Below are 19,845 nucleotides of genomic sequence, written 5' to 3'. Positions count from 1 at the left end.
CTAAAGCTATATATAAGAGCAGATGTCGGCCAATCGTGATGTTAGACTTATTTCGGCCGGTCGAGGACAAACAAACAAAAAAGGCGGCCGGTCGAGGACAAGCAGTATTTACCAACCAAGGGCTGAATTCACAACGCTTTTCGTTCGAACGTGCTGCTTATATCATTGGTTGGTTGCCCTTGATAAATCGTCCAACATCACCCTTCGCTGGCACTTGCTTTTATGAATGATTTTGTGAACCTTTTTGTGATTACAAGCCCAAATGTTTTGTGAACTCATCACCTGAGGCTGTATTTAGAAAATCAGTCAGCACGCAAGGTTGGTTCGTTAAAACAGGCGCCGGCTGATCATGGAAGCGCGCTTTTAAATATTTAAGACAATCAACCAACGGCAAATATTTCACCAACAGAAACTTTGTGGATTCGGCCCCTGAGCCAGTATACACAAGAAAGATCTTGGCTAGACCAGGGGTGCTACAACGGAGGACTATTCCAATCTGCTTCTATTCCATTTTTTCGATTAGCCTTCTACTAATGGTAAACAATTTTCGGGGCATGCTTACTTCCCTCGTCTGTCACGCGACGTAATGAAAGAATTCGAGAACTCTCCGTCTGACATGGCTTGTACACACTTGCTATACATAATTAGCCCGAACAAAATAAAAAGAAGTTATTTCTGATTATGCGCCTTCGTCGCCATTAGCCCTCCGCTATTGGTCACATTTTTTTTCGGGCAGTGCACCCTTCGCTTGTTTTTCAGGGACGTCACAAAACTACTAAAAGTCACCACGTCAAAGTGAAGTGTACGCAGTCAAGATGCATTAATGCGGTCAACAAAAGGGATTTTTTTTTTTGAACAGCCGGAGACTGCCCCGTTCCAAGATGAATATAAAATGACTGCCTGATGATCACTCTGGCACTCGTTCCTCGGAGCTAACGGCGAGAATGGATTTTTTTCGCGTGACAGTATAACGTTGACAAGCCCTTTTGGCACCTATACGACATCGCGATGCCAACTCTTCTTCGCTGAGGGCACGGTCTAGCGGAACCTTTAATCCCCAGTTGAATGGCGCCGCCATTTTCCGACCAGCTACCGCAAGCTAAGCAGGGGAAAGGGACCAATCGCAGACGCCGATACCCCTCTCCTCACTCTATTACCGACTTTGACTGGGCTAGCTCGTCCTGAAAGAAGCCCCCTCCACCTATGCACGCTCCTCGCCTCTTTTCAGCCAGTTAGGTTTTCAAAAGAACTGCCAAGGTAGGCAACTCTATTTGCTTTCAAAGCAAACAAAATTGACCCCCTATAAACGAGGAGAGCGTTTGTCAGGCTGTCATTGCAACGCTGTGGATCACAGCCCGATGCTTGCGTCGGCGTTTACGTAAATTTGACGTCCGGAGATTGGAATGAAACTATAATGGCATAGTTTTACGTTATACGACCCCTGTTCGTAAGAGCAGATGCCATTTAATGCTGGTGCTTAAGATATTAGCGAAGGTGGCCTGCCAATGTCAAATAGCATTTACGAACTAAAAGCTCTGGAATTAGATCCCTGGGAATTAGATTCCATCCTAGAACTGAATTCACAAATATTTTCTTTCGCAAGAGATCTTTGCCATAGGCCGGCCACCTTCACTATGAGTCGAACGTCCAAGTTGGCTACCACTTGCTCTTACAAACAGTTCTAGGGCAACATGTGTTTTGTGAATACAGGGCCAAATTCGTTGACTGCTTTCCAGTGCACTGCTTTCAACAGTGACAGGTCGAGATGTTTGACGAGCGATACAACAAGACATGTGGCGAAAATAATGAGTTCTACTTCTAAATCCTACATATGCACAGTATGCCACGCCCGTATATGAGTGCGGGAGCGCTATAACGTAAAACTATTCCATGCTGTTTTTATTCCAATGTAAGATTTGTAATATACGTCCCGCCATTCTGCGATAGTTCGCCAATAGGTGCTGCATGTGGCGATACGACAAGGTCCACTTCATCGAAGAATGATTCGTTTTGTACTTTCTGTCAACTAAGAACATAATTCCTTTTCGGCATGACAAGTTGCGTCTCGGAGTACAGTACGCCCGTGATAGGGCTAGGAGGCTTGACCTCCCGGTCCCAACATGGGACTGGCCAGGTAGGTGGCAACACATTGTACAGGACAAGAATAAAGTTTTTTCCTCCTCCTCCTCCCCTACTGTAATGCAATTACATGGTCTTACGCTTTGCTAATGAGTACATCATTTACTTCTTCATTAATGTAAACGTTAGTCGAGACTGCATTCAGCTTTATGCAATATCTGAGACCCATAGGAATACTACCACATTTCGACTTCGCTGCATTATTTCAGTCAGTTCCTTCAGTAATACACCAGGCGTGTGTATGGTTGGCTGGAATTTTCAGGAGATGTTAACAAAGAGAAGTTCGTAAGATCACCGATATTGTTTGTGGTTGGAACAGCATTATGATCCTAATGCTTCAGAAGTTCGTTATATCCGTTGTTGGTATTACTACTGTTGCCGTCGACTATGGCTGGCGCACAGATGACGGAAGCTTATTCATCGTGAAATTCCGGCCTGTTGTTGAGACTATTATTTTCTTAGAGAAGCACACGTGTAGACATAAATTCCTATCCATGGTCGGAATGTTCTTGAGGTACCGATTGTGAGACTAATTACAATTTTAGTCTGTACTTTTCTCGTGTCCGGTGAACTTAAGCGCCGAGTGTGCAGCGACGTTGTTTTGTGAGCCAGCTCATTTGCAGATCCTAATTCTGTACAAAAAAAAAGGCATCAAAATATTTGGACTTCACCAATTAAGACAAATACTAACATAACAGAAGACGTCGGCACTTCACCCGTTTGCCTCGTTTGCTTGCTGTTTGTAAGTCAGAAGTCTAGGTAACGCCTATGGCAGTGACTAAATGAAACTTTGATGTTTCCATGCCAAAGCGAGCGCGCACTATGTCCTTCAGTTAGATTGCATCATACCATATTTAACTCTGCAGCGCTCGATTTGTTCGTTTAGGCCTAAGTACGTTTGCGCAAAGCACAAAGTTTATATTCTGAAGCATCACCGACACCACGGTATAGAAAGACCACTGAGAAGATTTCTTGCCCATTTGCTCCAAATTGGCGCACTCACGCCTGGCCATGTTGCTGGCCGGTCAGTGCGGCTACGCGGTCCTTGGTATGAGTTCTCCGCAAGGAAAACGGCCCAACGATGAACGTGACCGCGGTAAAGAACTTCCATTTAGGAACAGCGGCTCGGTAACAGGAGGCCCAAGATGTATCGCGCTGACAGCGTCTTACCTCGGACGCTCAGGCGGCACGACGTTTCGGCCAGACCCGCAGCGTTGATAGCCTTGCAGCAAAACTTGGCTGAGTCATCGGCGAGGGTTTCCTCTATGGTCAGCCTCTGCTCTGTCGTACCGTCCTCAAGTTGCTGGCTCGTGGTGACGTAGTCCGAGTTCCCGCGAATGGACACACCATCCTTGTACCACTGAACCTGGGACAAAGGAGAGGCCGAAAGAAAGCATTACCAACGTTAGCTTTTTTTTTAATTCTATTTCGTATTAGTTCCAGTGAATGTAGTTCACGCAGAAAAGGTGTGTGAGAAAAAAAAAGGCACCGCCAAATTTCCTGCACCTAACCAAAGCGGCAGTCCGACTGGCTGCGTAGCAAAGAGTGCTAAGAATCACTGTATGTGGACAGACTGCCACCGTGCAGAAACACTATCGAGGGCGGCAGAGAAATAGATGAGATAATGAGACTAGAAAATATGCAGGCACAAGTTGAAGTCAGCTGATACTGAACAGGAGTAACTGGACATCGCTTCATCCTACAGACGTAAATATAAAATAGGATGCTCCTGCTGTTGTTCATGATGATGACGATGATGATGATGATGATAACCTAAAATCGCGTTTTCTTTGAAGTTTAACGTGCGCTCTTGGAGTCACTTTTGCTTAAAAGAAATAATAGGAATGAAGTAACATTGCCAAAAATTACCTGGAGACCATGCACTTCATGCATGAAACTCCTTTCTTACAGGAGCGCGGCACGTGTCATATGGAATAAAATTAAAGGAGCGGTTACCATCGAGAGCGCTGGGGCTGAATCCATGAACTTTTACAGACAATGTCTCTCTTCACGAGCTACCACTATTCCTTATCGGATATGTGCGTTTCTAGGCTGTTTCATGGGCCCATCACAGAAATAGTGGTCTAAAAATGTAGGCCGATCCTGAAGATAGTACAGCCAACAAATTTAAGCAGTCCGACGCTCGTCCTACTTCCCTCATGCGAGTGGTGACGCGTAGAGTGCCGTGCGCAGCGACTCCAGCCCGTACCCTTCCCCTCACTCGATCAGGAAGACATTGTCTTCCATCGACGTCAATAAGAGGCGGAATCACCTTCCACCTTTTTCATTCGTAAGAGCTGCTTTGTATTGGCCGGCCGCCTTCGCTAATAATATGTCCGCCATCACGATTGGCGAAAACCTGCTCTTACAAAGATTTCTAGCGTAATAATGTGTTCGTGGATACGGCCGCTGATTCTCATGAAAAATCCCGGCCATACGATGTCAGGTGGTAGGAAAACCTTAACAAACAATTACGATTATAAGTTATCGTTTACACAGCTTGCGGGCGAGACATTACTCCACCAGAGGGCCACATTTTCTGCTACAGTGAAACAGCGGCTGATCGGGTAAAGATGCAAGTTTGGCAGGGAGAGGGCTACGGTGACTGAGGATGTGTGCGGAAACAATCTCCGAGGACGTCATAGAAGATTTTTCTACACGTTTTTATAAATGCCCGAGTTCGTGTGCGAACCTCCTCTATAAAACCTCCTTATAAAATGTAGTATGTTTTTTTTCTTTTTCACGTCCGCCTTCATTTACAAATTGATGTCTCCTGACTTGAATAAAACAAAAACAAAAGAAACCGAACCCTTGATAGTGTCTGGTTTCTTCCTTTTATTTATTTACTTATTTATTTATTTATTTATTCTTTTTTGGTCGTTTGAGCAATGCTCTTGATGCCTTTCGGTGAAGCACTCTTTAGATGAATTGGACACATTAGAATCTAAGTCCTTCGCTAGGCCCATGTACTCGTTCAGCAAAACTTCGAAGGCTTCGTTCTATACCGGGCCTATCATGTGATTAACATTTGTTTGTTCACCTCCACGTAGGTTGACTATCAACAACTGTAAGAAATAAGCCGACGCACTCCCTCCAACTTGTTCTGTATGACAATTTAATTGTTGGCTTATTCAATCAATGAAGTAACTTAAGTTAACTAAAAAAATTACAGCCCCTGTTCCTTGACAACGTATCACTTCTTCACACATACCACGTTTGCATAGTTTCAGTTTCCATCTAATTGTTTTGGCGAAGTTCAATGACAACTTATGTAACTGTAATGAAAACCCCTAAACGGTTATTTGTGAATGCTTTCTATTGTTTTATAATCACGTAAGCCGTTCATTAATATAAATCTGCAGTCTGAATTACCGTTGGAGGTGGATGCCCGGCCAGTACGCATACGAGGCTGCATTTCGCGCCTTCTTGCACTTCAACGTCATCCAGGGGCACCACGAACGACGGTCCGCACACTTCTTTCACTTCCTGCATCTAGAATGAACAGCAAAAGGACTTAAGCCAAGAACAGGTCAAACAGCCCTAATCCACTGACAAAGGATGTGTGTATTATGGCTGTTTGGCCTCCTACACCTTTCTACGCCTATTTCAATATTATTTTATTAAAAGCACAAACATGTTTCGACCCAGATAGTCAGTGATAAACGTTCTAAAGGGGGAAAATAGCATTTAAAGCAAATTTCAGTTCACTTGTTGAGTACCTGATAAAAGTCAAACCACATAGAAAGCAAAGTTGAATAGCATTCGTTGGATATGGAAAGACTAAGGAAACCGGCATTTCGTTCTTGCAGAATATGGTCTTTTTACACATGATTAACGTCCATAAATCTATAACGTTACTGTCAGCAAATGCGATTTTCCTCTTTTTGAAAGCGAGACGTTATTTGCCTCTTCCTTCGACTTCCCCACTGCTACTGCTGCTGCTGTTGCGGCTGTCTGGCACAGCGCGTCAGTGGGGGGGGTCAGAGCGTGTGCCTTCATGACAGGAGCGAGGCAGAGAAGAAAGACAATGCGATAAACTCGCTTGGACCTTTGCACCGCGACGAATGTGCACAATGCCCTTGGGAGCTCCCTGCGCGTCGGCATATTAGCTTCTTGACAGTTGGAATTATCCGTGACCCAACGCAAAAGCTTTGCAGAAATTGCAGAGTTCACCTTTCTACAAACTGCCAAGACGAGAAAGAAGCTAGATAGAACAATTGCAGAAACGGGGGGGGAGGGGGGAGGGGAGACAGAGAGTGGGTACAACCGATGCAATCGCGAAATGAGTGAATAACAGCCTTGCCACTCTTCGCTCGCAGTTCCCATAAAGGGGGGGGGGGGGAGGTGACTTGGGAAGGCAAGGAAACGCAACTACTATGGACACGACAGCGGTTTCCGGCAAACGTGATAAAATTTAAGTCGAAGGTAAAGTATGATACGTGTTTGCTATATCTGAAAAATAAACGCCATGCAAATTTGTCAAGCAGACAACTTACACAGGGCGTCCAAAAGCAGAGCCGCATTAAAGCGCACCGTAGGGCCTAGGCGACACTACGGAAGCGGTCACGCGTCAAATCAACACTTCTGTGCCCGCCGCGGTAGCTTTGCGGCTATGTCTTTGTTCGAGGACGCAGGTTTGATCCCGACCGCAGGAGCCGCATTTTAACGCGGGCGAAATAAAAAAAAAACGCTCGTACACTTAGATTTAGGGGCACGTTAAAGAACACCACGGTGTCAAAATTCATCCGGTGTCCGCCACTACGGCGTGCCTCATTATACGATTGTTTTTTATTCAATCAAACTTCAATACTTCTGCCACGATGCGATGTGCCGTGTGAGGCAATACATATTATCAACCCTCTCAGATGTTATGAAGTACGGCGCACAACAATACCTGAAGCAAACACTTCCCCCTCCCTGTGTGTTCTGTGCACTACGCTGACAAACAGCACTGGTATACGCAAGGTAACTTCCAATATCAATTCACCACTCTCATATTAGACCAAACGTTGAAGAAATTCAACATTCGCTGTCAACAGCGTCGCTAGTTATCGCCAATCAAAGCAAACAGCACAGCAAGATTCGTTTACATCGATTTCCACAGTGCGTGGGATCCGCATATTCCTCCTGCACTTTAATGCACGCCAGGCACGTTATCGACATATTTTTTTGACGTACTTGTCCTTTTATCCAAAAGCGAACAAGCAAATAAAATAGACATACCTTCTTGTCGATAGGCTGAGGCTGTGGTGGGGGCGCTGCCATAGCTTCCTTGTGGAAATTTCGCCATCGAGATGTGAGCTCTTCAAGTTCCATCCGCGCGCTGTCGGTCTGCAGGCGGGAGGAGGTACTGAGCACCTCGATTCTTCGTTCCAGGGACTGCGAACACAAAAAGAGCACAGTTGTACTCTCTCGAGAATTTACCGACATAATGGTGTGCTGACCCTCAATAATCTAAGTATTCTATACCAATTCTAGTTCTTTCGGCGCTCCGACAGTGGTACGAGCACTGCGCCACATAAGTTATCAGCACAATCGGCCAGTGATGAGCGGCGGACTATAAGAAAGGAGGGCAACGGAAAAAAAAATATCTACATTATGCCGGGTCTAGATAGTCACACATGAAGGAAGAGCCGATCGCTGATGTCTGTGACGATGCGCTAGGTGTTTTACCATCCCGTCTTTTAAGGCGGTGATGTCACCGCTACATGTATCCATCCTATGACCCGGCCTTCGTCTTCACCTGTGTCTGTTTGTCAACGTTCCACATTCTTTCCTTGCCCAGTTGCATGATGAGGTGGTAATTGCGCACCAATTTGTAACATATGTACAGCACAGTTGCAGATAATGACTGATATTAACATCTACTTGGATTATGCACTTCATACTCCACTCACACTCTCACTGCCCTTTAAGGACCTTGCCCGACCGGCCAATGAGTGTCTAGGTGTGAATCGAAATGGCGCACGTTAAATCGTGGCTCAAACACATTAGATATGATTTGTTTGCACACTTTCTTTATATCCATGGCGCCAAATTATCGGCGATATATTGGCGAGGCTACATGATATTTTGTTTCAAACTTGGTTGAGAGTGCCTAATGCACTTCAAGTTTCAAAAACCGAAATTAGTGTTTCAGTCCAATGCTTAGTCAAAAAGCGCCTTGAAAGCGTGCACTCTCTGCACGACAACACTGTGAGCAGGAAAAGCCAGCTTTTGATAAGGCGCAGAAAAAGAACAAGAAGCGGCAAACACCAACATTGTACGATGGCAGGCCTGGGCAGGACATTTCGCCCAAGCTGTTCTTCAAAATTCTTGTTGTATGCTAAGTAAAATGCATGCATAATGAAGATAATAGAAAAAGAAAACAACAATATTTTCCGAAATTGAAGCCAGATGAGGACGCACGCCTGTATAGTTTGCCTAATATCTAGAGTGCTGAAAGTAATGAAAATGACAAAGCTGCAATTTGACAGAATGAAAATGGAGTTACATCATACGGAGAGGAGGGTAAAAACTGCAAGTGGGCGTGCGCTGCTCAGCAAATGGCGCTCCCGTTTATTACTCGGGGCTGGTGAAATCAGCTCTGGGCACTTGGACTTCCTTTTCTGCTTTCGTCTGTTGTCACTCTTCCACCGTTCTCAAACTGTTACATCAAAGTTGGATCCGGCAGATAACTGAAGAGAAGTTTATTTTTTCCATACGATTCGTGGGATACGAAGTTTATATTTACAAATTGCGGTGGCAAGTAACATTCCTTCCGCTTGTAGAGCGGCAGCTTCATCGCAAACTCGAAGAAGGGGATACAACAGTGATGGCTTAGGTCAGCGGGCCGTCCCATCGGAATGATATGTCCGGTACTTCGTTGCCTAGACGGTTACACAAAGTTTAGACAAAGGAATTTTCGAAGGCACGTGCCAAATTACAGCAAGCAAAGTTATGATCTTAGTATGTTTTCGTGTTTGGCGCCAAAGCTATATGGCATGTTCTGTCGGAGCACGAAACATATCAATATGCCTGTATAGCTGCCGTGTATGAATGTCGTCTTGCTCAACTGTCCGTGCACACTCCGTAACAAGAGGCATGAGTCGTGAAATCTTCGTTTGAAACTTTACCTGAATGCGCTGCTGGAACTCCACGACGTGGCACTTGGAGGAGTCTCGCTTCAGCGAATCGGTGAGCTCACGCACCTGCTGGTTGATCAGGTGAAGCTCGTCGTTGAACTTACTCATCTGCGAATCTTGGTGTGACTTGCGCAGACTGGCCACCAGCAGCGCGCCTTGGTTGTCCACCAACGAGTGGATTTTGTCGCGGTCCAGCACCGCCGCCTCGCTCGGTTCCTGAACAATTCGTCGAGCCATTGTAACAATATGAAGGAGGATGCACATAAAAATCGTCAATATGGTACCTCGCTAGAATAGCAGCTTGGGCTTGTTGGTTTTCCATCCTGCTAGTAACAGCGCAAAATGTAGACAAGGGACGAGACAAGAAGACACCACAAGCGCTGACTTTCAACAACGTTTATTCCGAAAGAAACACGGCTTCTTATAACCATTGCCCACACGTGTCGCAGTCACGTGATCGCACATCATGTGAAACATGCACTTTTTTTGCGCTCAAGATAGTGGTTGCACGTGCAAAAGCTCAAGTTCTTTTTTTGTCAGTAACAAGGACGGCATGCTAACGCATTGGTCACGAAGTCTGGTAATCTCGGCTGCCTCAATTATCTCCCGGACCAGCTGGTCATTGTGTTTATTCAGCACTTTACAGCGTCTGAATTCTGCGGCGCAATCTTTTGAGGGGCAATCCCTGATATGTATGCCTAGATTCCTGTTAGCCTGCTCGACGCTAAGTTTGTGTTCCTTTAATCTTTCATTTGTGCATCATTCGATACCTCTGAAATGTGGAAAAAGGTATATAGGGCAAACTTCTAGATTCACAAATGAAAGACTAAAGGAACACAAACTTAGCTTCGAGCAGGCTAACAGGAATCTAGGCATACATATCAGGGATTGCCCCTCAAAAGATTGCGCCGCAGAATTCAGACGCTGTTAAGTGCTGAAGAAACAAAATGACCAGCTGGTCCGGGAGATAATTGAGGCAGCCGAGATTACCAGACTTCGTGACCAATGCGTTAGCACGCCGTCCTTGTTACTGACAAAAAAAGAACTTGAGCTTTTGCACGTGCAACCACTATCTTGAGTGCAAAAAAGAAAAAGGTGCATGTTTCACATGATGTGCGATCACGTGACTGCGACACGTGTGGGCAATGGTTATAAGAAGCCGTGTTTCTTTCGGGATAAACGTTGTTGAAAGTCAGCGCTTGTGGTGTCTTCTTGTCTCGTCTCTTGTCTACATTTTGCGTTGTTACTAGCAGGAATAAGGTACCTGTCATAGGGAACTAAACAAGAAGTGTGTGCAGCTTAGTCATACCAGCGCTTTGCGTGCATTCCAACAACGTACGATACTCAACCGGAAGCCCACCCGGTCATCAAGCGAACTCTGACTAGGCCCTCGCAGTGAGAGAGATTACAATAAGAAGGGTTACCAATTATGCTGTCATACTAGGAGCGGCATTCACGAATACACTTTGATCAAACAACATCACTCATTTTATTAATTATCTGCTCAAGCCAAAGGAAAGAAGGATGATGAAACATCGGTATAATGCGTACATGAACCTGCCCAAAATGTTGTCGAAATAACGCGCAATAAAGAAAATGATGCTGATCAAATGCAGGCCTTGGAAGCTATGTAATGCGAAGCGGAACTTTCGTGAAGCGTTTAATGAAATGGTAAAAATCTACCCATTTCATTCCAGTGCCTTTGGTGTAAAGGAAGCTGGCACGCACGCACTCGTACTAGTTGGCGTTGGCACAATAGAAGCATCCCTACGGTTGTGGCCGAATGGTTAGAGCATCGGGCTGTGGTGCTAGGGTACCGAGGTTCCATTCTCCCATTGGGCACGTAATTATTTATTTTTAAGTATGATCGATTCGGCAAGACAGCAGAACTCAGCAGCCACGGTGAGGAAAGTCCGGGACGGTTCGCAAAGAAAGCTTCACCCTAGAAGACTGATATGTGGACGTTGGTGCTTCTACTTATTATGGATCTCACCGTCCAAGTGAGGAAAACTAAATTTCACATTAACCGGAATTTAACTGAGATAAGTGAGCTGAATTTAGTGGATAAAATTATAAATACGGTTCTGCATTCCGAGGAGGAGTGTCATTGTAGTGAAATGGATCTCTCTGGAGCGCACAACTAACGTGGCGTCGACATTACGGAACCGGAATGAAAGTTATGGCGTTATACTGGTGAGCGCAAAGTCGCGGTATCGATTACCAGCCGAACTCAGAGAATGCGTAAATACAAAAACTTACCTGTATTTAGGTGCATCTGGGCGAACTAAACTAGATGGTCAAAATTATTTTGAAGTATTTGACTAGCGCGCAGTCTACAACCGTCCAACTACATGGATGCCTGAAGTTCTGCCAGAAATACATCAAACCATAACATGCAGTTCACACACCGCTCGCTTTCCCTGACAAAAGCGCATTTTGGTTTGTTAAAATCCTTGATACTTTCCAGTATCCCTACTTTTCATGCCTGCAAATTGGCCTGGACTTCAAGTACTTGGCGCTCCTAATTAATATAAACGCTATATCTTAATAGAAAGCCTTGAATGTGAGAGAAAAAATGCGCTATGGTAAAGAAAAAAGGACTGAAAGTCCCGCACCACGAAATATGATTGTGACTCGTAGGAAAATCGAAGCATTTCACTTGTTGCTGCTTTGTTGCGCAGCACAATTATACAATTTCTAAACGTAAGCCCTGTAGCGCCTACTTGCGTCATAATGCAACCAGTGCAGTACGCATAGTCAGCAAAATAAAGAGCACAGAAAACCCCCAAATTCCAAATGTTTCTGTGGACAAAGCTAAGCGATATCAGCTTATCTTTCTAATACTTCATTAGATGTCTCTCCTGCTTCTTCCACATTTCCAAGGCAGTGGACAGCACCACCTCCCCTTTTCATTTGCTAAGCGCGCATGTAAATGACAAGTTCATGATGCTTTTAGCTCACTCCATCTGATGATACTTTTTTCGTCGTTGAGCATGACATTACGTCCTAAAAGCAGTTGTACTTACAGTTTTGTCAACTAACGTTGCCAAGTGCTCTGCTCGTTGCTTAGCCTCTGCCAGTAAGGCTTCATATTCGTGGGTTTCTTGAAGTTTCTTCTCCAGCTGAAATGGCCAAAGAACCATGGAAATAATGAGTAACGTGGGTATTATGGCAATTAATACTGCACTCACCTGAGCGAAGTAGTCAAAAAAACTTATCATGGCCCTGACCAAGTCTTGATACTGAGAGATGTTTCTTCGAAAACTCTGTTGAGTCGAACGCAGTTGCTGAATGAGGTGCTCCTTCCTCTGAAGTGTAGACGTCGCTTCGATCCTCGCATCCAGCTCTGACTGGATCGTCTAGAAAGAACATGAGGTATTTCAGGCTTTGAAAAACGGAAAGGTCGCCACTTTCTGTAACAAATGCAGTTTGCAGGATAGGAAAATACCCAATTCTAATGTAAACTACTTGGGCAGAATGCCAATACAGAAAATTCTAAGAATATGAAGTGTAAAAGATATAAAGAATTAGCATGAAAAATAACAAAATCAAAGTACTGATTTAACATCGCGAATGACGACTGAAAGCAGATCCAAGGGGCGGCTCCTGCTGAAATATTGCAACATCTGGAGCTGCACTTTGTAACAATGCTCATTTTTCATTAGCTTTTATCTTCGTCATTGGCTCGCGCGCAGCCGAGCCCAGATTTACGCAGAGATTGACCACTCGGCGGGACGGCTGATAGAAAATAAATACAATCGAAAGAAAGGGATCGTTCCATAATGCAGCCTCTAGTACAATTTTCGAGTGCCGCTCGTTTATTAGGATTATGTTTTGTCGTTCTTGTCAGTCGTTGTCATGTCTGTGCATAGCATTATGTTTAAAATTTCTGGCGCCTTGTAGTGGGTGAGATTCGTAAAGATGTCGAAAATATAGTTTCTCCCATTAAAATTTTTATAGTTCTGCATGTAATCGTAATTTTTTGTTAGTTACTCCAATATGTGGACACTTTTGTTTATTTATGTAACTTTCTTCACATCTGCACCCCTTGAAGTTACCTTAGCTTTCATATGGCTGACAAAAGGGACTGTACTTATTACCTAATATAATGAAACGCTTCCTTTCTGTAGCTAATGTTCTTTTCTTATTGTCCACCGCTCACTACCGGAGAATCCTTGAGATACCGCAAGCGGTGTTCTGCTCTATCTACTGACAAAGCTCGAGAAGGAAAATGATTGGAATAGAATCACAAAATTATCTCCGGCCATGGAAGAAATTGAATAATTGTCAAATAGATAATGTTTCAAGGTTTTCCCCAGTAAGTACTCGTTACAACATTCAATTATTTTTTAATGTTCTCGAGCTTTTGTTCTGATAGCCTGTGCTCAATGTTCAGTGAAAATTACAGAGGGTACAGGAAGGCCACATAACGCAAACGGCCACCTGGCACAGGGTACTCGGCAGTCGTCGCACAGAACGCCTTTCATGGGATTGCGGTCTTTATTCGACGCAAAAGTATCGCCACAAGACAAGACTCTCACGTACCCTGACTAGAGGCATCAATGTGTCTAGATGTCGTCCCAAGTACTGCGCGATGGTCTCGGCCCGATTCAGTTCCCGAGGTATGGCAGGGTACAGCTCCGACTCGATCTTTACTGCTGACTCCATGGTCTGCATTCAAGAAATGACGCACTTCTCAGTTTACGGTACAAAACACCACAATTACAAGAGACCGCATGGCATAAACACAACGTCATGAAGATATAAGGACGCATAGAAATGACAGCCTGATGAAAACAGAAGCATTCGCTTCCCGAGCATAGGCGTAAAGCAACATTTTTAAAAGTGAGAAAATGTACACATCCAGCAAAGTCATGTTGTATTTACATAATTATGAAATATCAGCACACTGGCTTCGGCATAAGTCTTTTTTACAGTCGTTCTTACTTTTTGGGCATCTTTGATCAGTTGTTCCGTATTACTGCCAGGATTGTTCTTCAGCTGATGGCATTGGTCCAGTGTTTCTTGGATGTGGCGCACCGCTTTTGTGACATCTAAGCACGTGTCCTGAATCTAAAACAAAAGATATAGGAATAATTTCGTTGGTCATATTTTCCGAGCACGTTGGCATCACTCACTCTTTGGGCATCGTGCAGAAAATTGTTTGCGTTGTGATCAAACTGCATGAAATTTTCGTTGATGGAAGCTTGCCGCTCCGGACCGGCGTCGCCCATTGTCTTCAAGTCTTCCATCAACTAGAACGACACAATATAAAGGTAAGGAAGGAACATCTGTATGCCCATGCGCATGCGTTATACCTCAGTAGACAGTTTGCAGCAGCTCAGGTATCGTTGGGCAATTCGAATGCGTTGCTCCAGGAGGCTACGTAGGTGCTGCCATAGCTGAAGAAGCTCTTTGGACCTTGAATCGTCCTGCGCTAGTAACATCGTCATCTGTGGCTCTCTGGCTTGCAGCTCATTTAGCATCTTCTGGTGTCTTTGCAAGAAATCGTGAGCAGCTGGTGCTCCAATGTCAAGATGGCTATTCCGCTCCAGGAACGTCTGTACGATCTCGATGCACCACTTGTACAGCTGCGCAAGCGGCATCGAATTCCTACTCAAGCACACGAAATAACGAGAATCCATGCGATATCTGACTCTACTCACACTATTGCACTGTGTCAAGAAGCTAATTGCGCGCTCGCTGCTCTCCACGACATCTGCCGCTTTTTGCTCGTACATCTGCCTCACTTGCAGGTGCCGGCATTGGAGTTCATCGACCTGCGAATGCACTCACGTCAGAGGTCGTGCGCTCTTGAGCGTTGCGTATACGACCTTGTCTTGAACGCCACTGGTGCCGACAGACAAGCGGGTCAGGATGCCATGGCCGAGGAGGAGAGGTCTTTCGACGCACGCATCCAAAAGCGCGGTCGCTGCAGCCACGTCTTGAACGGGACCTTGGGAAACTTGAATTTGGAGCTGGTCCAATTTGTTGAGGGCCTGCAAAAACAAACTGTCTCAAGTTTTGTGAACGACTCAAAAAAGAGTAAATACTCGGCCTCACCGTTTGGGCTTCGTTGAAGAATTCCACCGCCTCTTTGAGGTCCTTCTTCCGGGCCTCGTCGCGTTCGATGCGGCTCGTCACGCGCGCCATCAGGTTAAAGGCGCGGGCTTCAACCTCCGCGTCTTGAATTTGCTTGGCAGACTTGAGCAGTTTCAGCATTCGATCTCGCAATTTCTCGTTGGCGGAGGCGATCCTCGTCGTGTGCTCGTGGAGAAGTATTTCGCTGCTCGCAGGGGAATCGCCCAAGGCTGCATCTTCGGGGCTGTGGTCCAGTTGACGCTCCACCTAAAATTAGACCAGCTTTCGCTCGCGCTCGACTGTAAGAAAGTCGCGTACCTCGTCAAGTTCCTTGCTCAGCATCAGGGCTCGGAGCCGCTTCTCGAGCGCCTCTTTCCTTGCCTCGCACAGCAGGCCCAGCTTCCGCCGCTGGTCCTGGAGATTTTCGTGCTGGCTCTCGAGGGCCGCTATGGAAGCCAGGGCGGCCGCCGGCTGCAGGGGTCGCGAGTCGCCCGTGCTGGCTACCTCCTTGAGCGTCTGCAGCAGGTTCTGGAATGGCTGGAGGCTCCGCTTGGATGCCTCGAGGATGGCTGCGCGCATCGAGCCTCCGGTCACCTTCCAGGCATAGCGAGCGAGTACGCACCGCAGCATGAGTCGAGACCATCAACGTACCTTTGCGCGCTTCATTCAGCTTCTGCAGGCGAGCTTCACACGCCGCAACATGGTCTGGCAACACGGTGTCCGAGAATTCTTGCTCACCCTTAGTCAGTTCATCGGACAGCTGCAACAGATATAGAAAAGTTACTGCGACGTTTCACTTTGCGAACGCCACACAAAGCTATGGCCCTCGGTGCGCCTAGGCGCCTACACTATCCGCACCGCAGATCGTATTCAAGACAGGGCTCGTGCGGCTGCGCCATACGCAGCAGCCACCGGAGTACAACTTTCTTCTTCCCCGCTTCGCTCAGCGCCACCTAGACTGTCCCCTAGGTGGCGATGCTTCGTTGCGCGCTCAGCATGCTCCTTCATACTCACCCCGCGGCGCGCGATTCTCTTCACCTCCAGGCGTCTTCCTCCACCGCATTCGTGGCTTCGAACAAACATTCGCCAATTGTGCTAGCTGACCAGCTACGTTTGCGCGTAAAAGTGGCGTCGTTAGCTTCATTAGAATTTACGATTGCGCCCATTCAGTATGATAGCTACTGTGTCAGAAAAATTAAGCTTGAATAAATGGTAGCAAGCTCAATATTATTTTGCAGAAGGCGCTTATTTCATTCAGCACGCATCGGCATTACAAGAAATAAACCAAAGATGAGCCTGGTCAGATCGATGCGGCAGGGTTCGCTATAATTCCCTTTAATAATTAACGATGACGGGCCTGCTGGCGCTTCCGACTAAAGAACCCTTCGGTCTCTCGTATTTAGACAACCACTTTGTGTCAGCTGCATTAGCGCTGATGGCACTCAAATTATCCTTGCCCGGTGCACATAACGGATGCAACTGTGTTGCGCTGCGTCCATCCGCAACAAATACAAGATTTTTTACAGTATATTTGCTACGAAAATTAGCACATAAGCAGCCACGCGCATTACAAGTCATTACATGCGTCGAGTTAGCATAGTTCACGCGAAAAGAACTGCAGGACTCCTGGCGTCATGCGTCGACGGCCGGGACGCCTACCCACCTTCTTGGCCGCGGCGTGGTATTGTACGGCGGTTTCGAGCACGATACTTCGGTGCTCCAACTGGGCGTTCAGGTTCTTCCACGCCAGGCCAAGGTTGTGTGCCATAGCTGAGTACACCTGGGAAGCGGAGAGAAGGGGCCATTTGATTATTTTTATTTTTTTATTTTTACCTCTGCTACATCGCACAGTTTCTCAAAAAGTTGTACATGAAACGACCATACCTCCTTTCTTTCCCTCTCTTTCTTTTAGCTCCGAGCACTGATTTAACATTCGTAGAGGACGTATATTCGTGTATGCTCGCTGATACAAAGCCATGCTGCCCATTTTTAGGACGCCTGCCACTAGTCAGTTCGATAGGCTTGTTCTGATAACACGCCGGAAAGTGTGTCAAATTTGAGAGCTCCGGCTAATATTTGGTGCCCAATCTTCACAATTCTTCGCTGCAATTTCTTCTTCAAACATTTTTCTCATACTCCGACCGTCAGGTCGGGGTATGAGAAAAATATTTGAAGGTGAATAACTTTAGATCAGTTCTGTAAATATAAATGGAGGACGCCATTGGTAACCTCTGTGACAGGAAAAAGTACCCAGTTGACGACAGCAAGCAGTCTCCTCTGTAATCTATTCATGTTCGAGAAGCAGAAGGTTTCCTCCCGTAGCTTTGTGGCCGCTAAAACATTCACAATGGTGGGGTAGAAACACAATATTCAAGTCATAAAATATCAGAATGGTGTTTCGGGGATGCCGTTTCATCGTTTGATTTTTCATATTTTCCATTTCTCCTTTGCTTTGGTCCTTAACTTTTCTTCAAGTGAAATAAATACATTAGTTCGCCGTAGAGTTTATTATAGTTGTTTTTTAGTGAAAAATGACTTATAACAATTCAGAAATAGTAATGAGCACAATCCTGTCAGATAAGATGCTATACTAATGCAAGTAGACATTACCGACACAATATATCGCTTTGTGGTGTTAGCTATTTAACCAAGTTTCACTAATAAAGGTTCTTAATTTTCTCTTTTAGTGCGCATAGTCCAGTTGCGTAATAGAAGCTGAGCAGGAGTGAAGTAATATCACTTTAGCAGAAATCATGTACTTAGGACCAGTTTCGAGAAATAAATCTCAAAAAACTGTGGAGAGATGCACTGATGTTCCAGGTAAAACTTATTATGACTCCTTTTCTTTTTTCCACTGTTAACTGGAACATCAACGCATGTCGCCAAATCTCTATCATGACATATGCAAATAAAATGAAGTAGAGGGTTATCAGAGAGCTGTGCTCCGAATAAACCATCACCTATCACAATACTAGAGGAAAAAGAAAGAGCAAGAATATTCTCCTACAGTTCGACCTGTCTATTGTCAACATCTCTAATAATGCTCAAAAGCAGCACCACTTCAGCTCCCCGAGCCATGCCTTACCTGTGCTTTGGGCTTTTGGTTTGCGATCAGCTCATCCGCTTGGCTCAGCAGCTCCTCGACGGGGCTCTGCTTGTTCTGCGTACGTAGCGAATACAAAAAAAAAAAGCGGGGGGCCATCAATTAAGTAGGTGTTCATGCTGGTTTGTTAACTGGAAGAACTGTAATGTTACTCCTACACGGTCACCTGCAACCAAACTGACGTCACAATGTTCACTTTTTCCTACAGTGTCGCGTCCTAAGAGGCGACATTGATTGCCTGTTCGTACAATGCTTTCCTATGGAAAAATTTACTTCTGGTGAGTGGGCCCTGGTGCCATTAACTCTGTTAATGCAAAAGCTTCCTCACTTTTGTGGGCACCGCATGACTTACCGCTTTCTATCACTGCTACATAAAAACTTGTACGGCTCTTTCCATGCTTGCAGATCGTCCGTAACACCGTCCTTTGGGCGTTTTACAGCAGAACGTTCCATGCCTTCCTTATACTTACTTGCCCAGCAAGCGCCAAAAAACGTGGGCTACGCGTCGCGACCTGCTTGAATGCCTGTCTCGTACGGACCCAACAATCATGGTTTTAGTGAATTAAAAGAAATGCGAAGAAGTGAGGCTTATTTTTCAACTTGCAACCTATTTTAAGGATAAATTGGGTGGGCTGAAACCATCGCAAAACGATTAAAAGAGAGAGAGAGAGAGAAATCGGATGACAGTTAGGACGACTATGCCAAATGACTCACAAGAGCGGGTTTTACTTAGAGCAGTAACTTAAAACACCAGTTGAATTCTCCCTTCAGTTTTTGTTAGACTGAACTTTGGTTCTCTCAGTTCACAGCACATATTTACGCGGGCTGCAACACGGACATCCTCTGAATGTAGCGCGATCCCCTGGAGGTAGTGACCCACAGTTTGGTCAACACTGGTGAGCTGTTAGAGCCTGAAATGGTGGCACCATGTGTTCCCCGATAAAAACGTACCTGTAGCTTCTGAAGGACCTGCTGGTGCTGCTGCTGTAGGTGGAGCGCCTCTTCGTAGTTGCTTCCCACGTCGCTCATCTCCGGCGACAACTCCTGGATACGCAGCTCCAGGACGTCGCCAGACTGCGCCGTTCACCTCACTTAGACGGCAGGCAATTGTTAGAGAAGTGGCGCAACGCACACAGCTCGGGCCCTGAGCCCTCACAGCCCTCGCAGCTTGACAGCGAATTCGATAACTCACAGCTCATCGGGGGGGGGGGGGGGGGGTATATCTTCTTCGCTCCAGAACAATGATAAAGGCATCAAATTCTGAGTGCTCACGTAGCTAACAATCGCGCATGAACAGGAGTGATCACGGTGGTGAGGTAAAAGTGGAGTTTGTTGAAATGTGTACTGTGCGCATGTCCATTCAAAGATGCATCTCGTACATGCAACAAATGTGACTCA

The 19,845-nt window shown here is 45.7% G+C and overlaps 1 protein-coding gene across 1 annotated transcript in view; it reads right to left on the bottom strand.

Moving 5' to 3' along the window:
- The window catches only part of LOC135907952 (titin-like), a 284,982-nt gene that overhangs the window by 250,842 nt on the left and 14,295 nt on the right, over positions 1 to 19,845 (bottom strand). The window contains 18 exon segments of the mRNA XM_070522096.1: positions 3,310 to 3,505; positions 5,512 to 5,631; positions 7,363 to 7,518; positions 9,255 to 9,479; positions 12,290 to 12,385; positions 12,455 to 12,622; positions 13,809 to 13,934; positions 14,211 to 14,336; positions 14,402 to 14,518; positions 14,582 to 14,854; positions 14,930 to 15,043; positions 15,098 to 15,262; positions 15,327 to 15,611; positions 15,663 to 15,913; positions 15,996 to 16,104; positions 17,008 to 17,124; positions 18,430 to 18,504; positions 19,399 to 19,521. Of these exon segments, the coding sequence (XP_070378197.1) occupies positions 3,310 to 3,505; positions 5,512 to 5,631; positions 7,363 to 7,518; positions 9,255 to 9,479; positions 12,290 to 12,385; positions 12,455 to 12,622; positions 13,809 to 13,934; positions 14,211 to 14,336; positions 14,402 to 14,518; positions 14,582 to 14,854; positions 14,930 to 15,043; positions 15,098 to 15,262; positions 15,327 to 15,611; positions 15,663 to 15,913; positions 15,996 to 16,104; positions 17,008 to 17,124; positions 18,430 to 18,504; positions 19,399 to 19,521 (2,842 nt within the window).

The sequence above is a fragment of the Dermacentor albipictus genome, chromosome 1 (assembly GCF_038994185.2).
Source record: "Dermacentor albipictus isolate Rhodes 1998 colony chromosome 1, USDA_Dalb.pri_finalv2, whole genome shotgun sequence".
NCBI lineage: Eukaryota > Metazoa > Arthropoda > Arachnida > Ixodida > Ixodidae > Dermacentor > Dermacentor albipictus.
The sequence above is the reverse complement of the archived record's forward strand: the minus strand, read 5'-3'. Positions and strand labels throughout refer to the sequence as shown.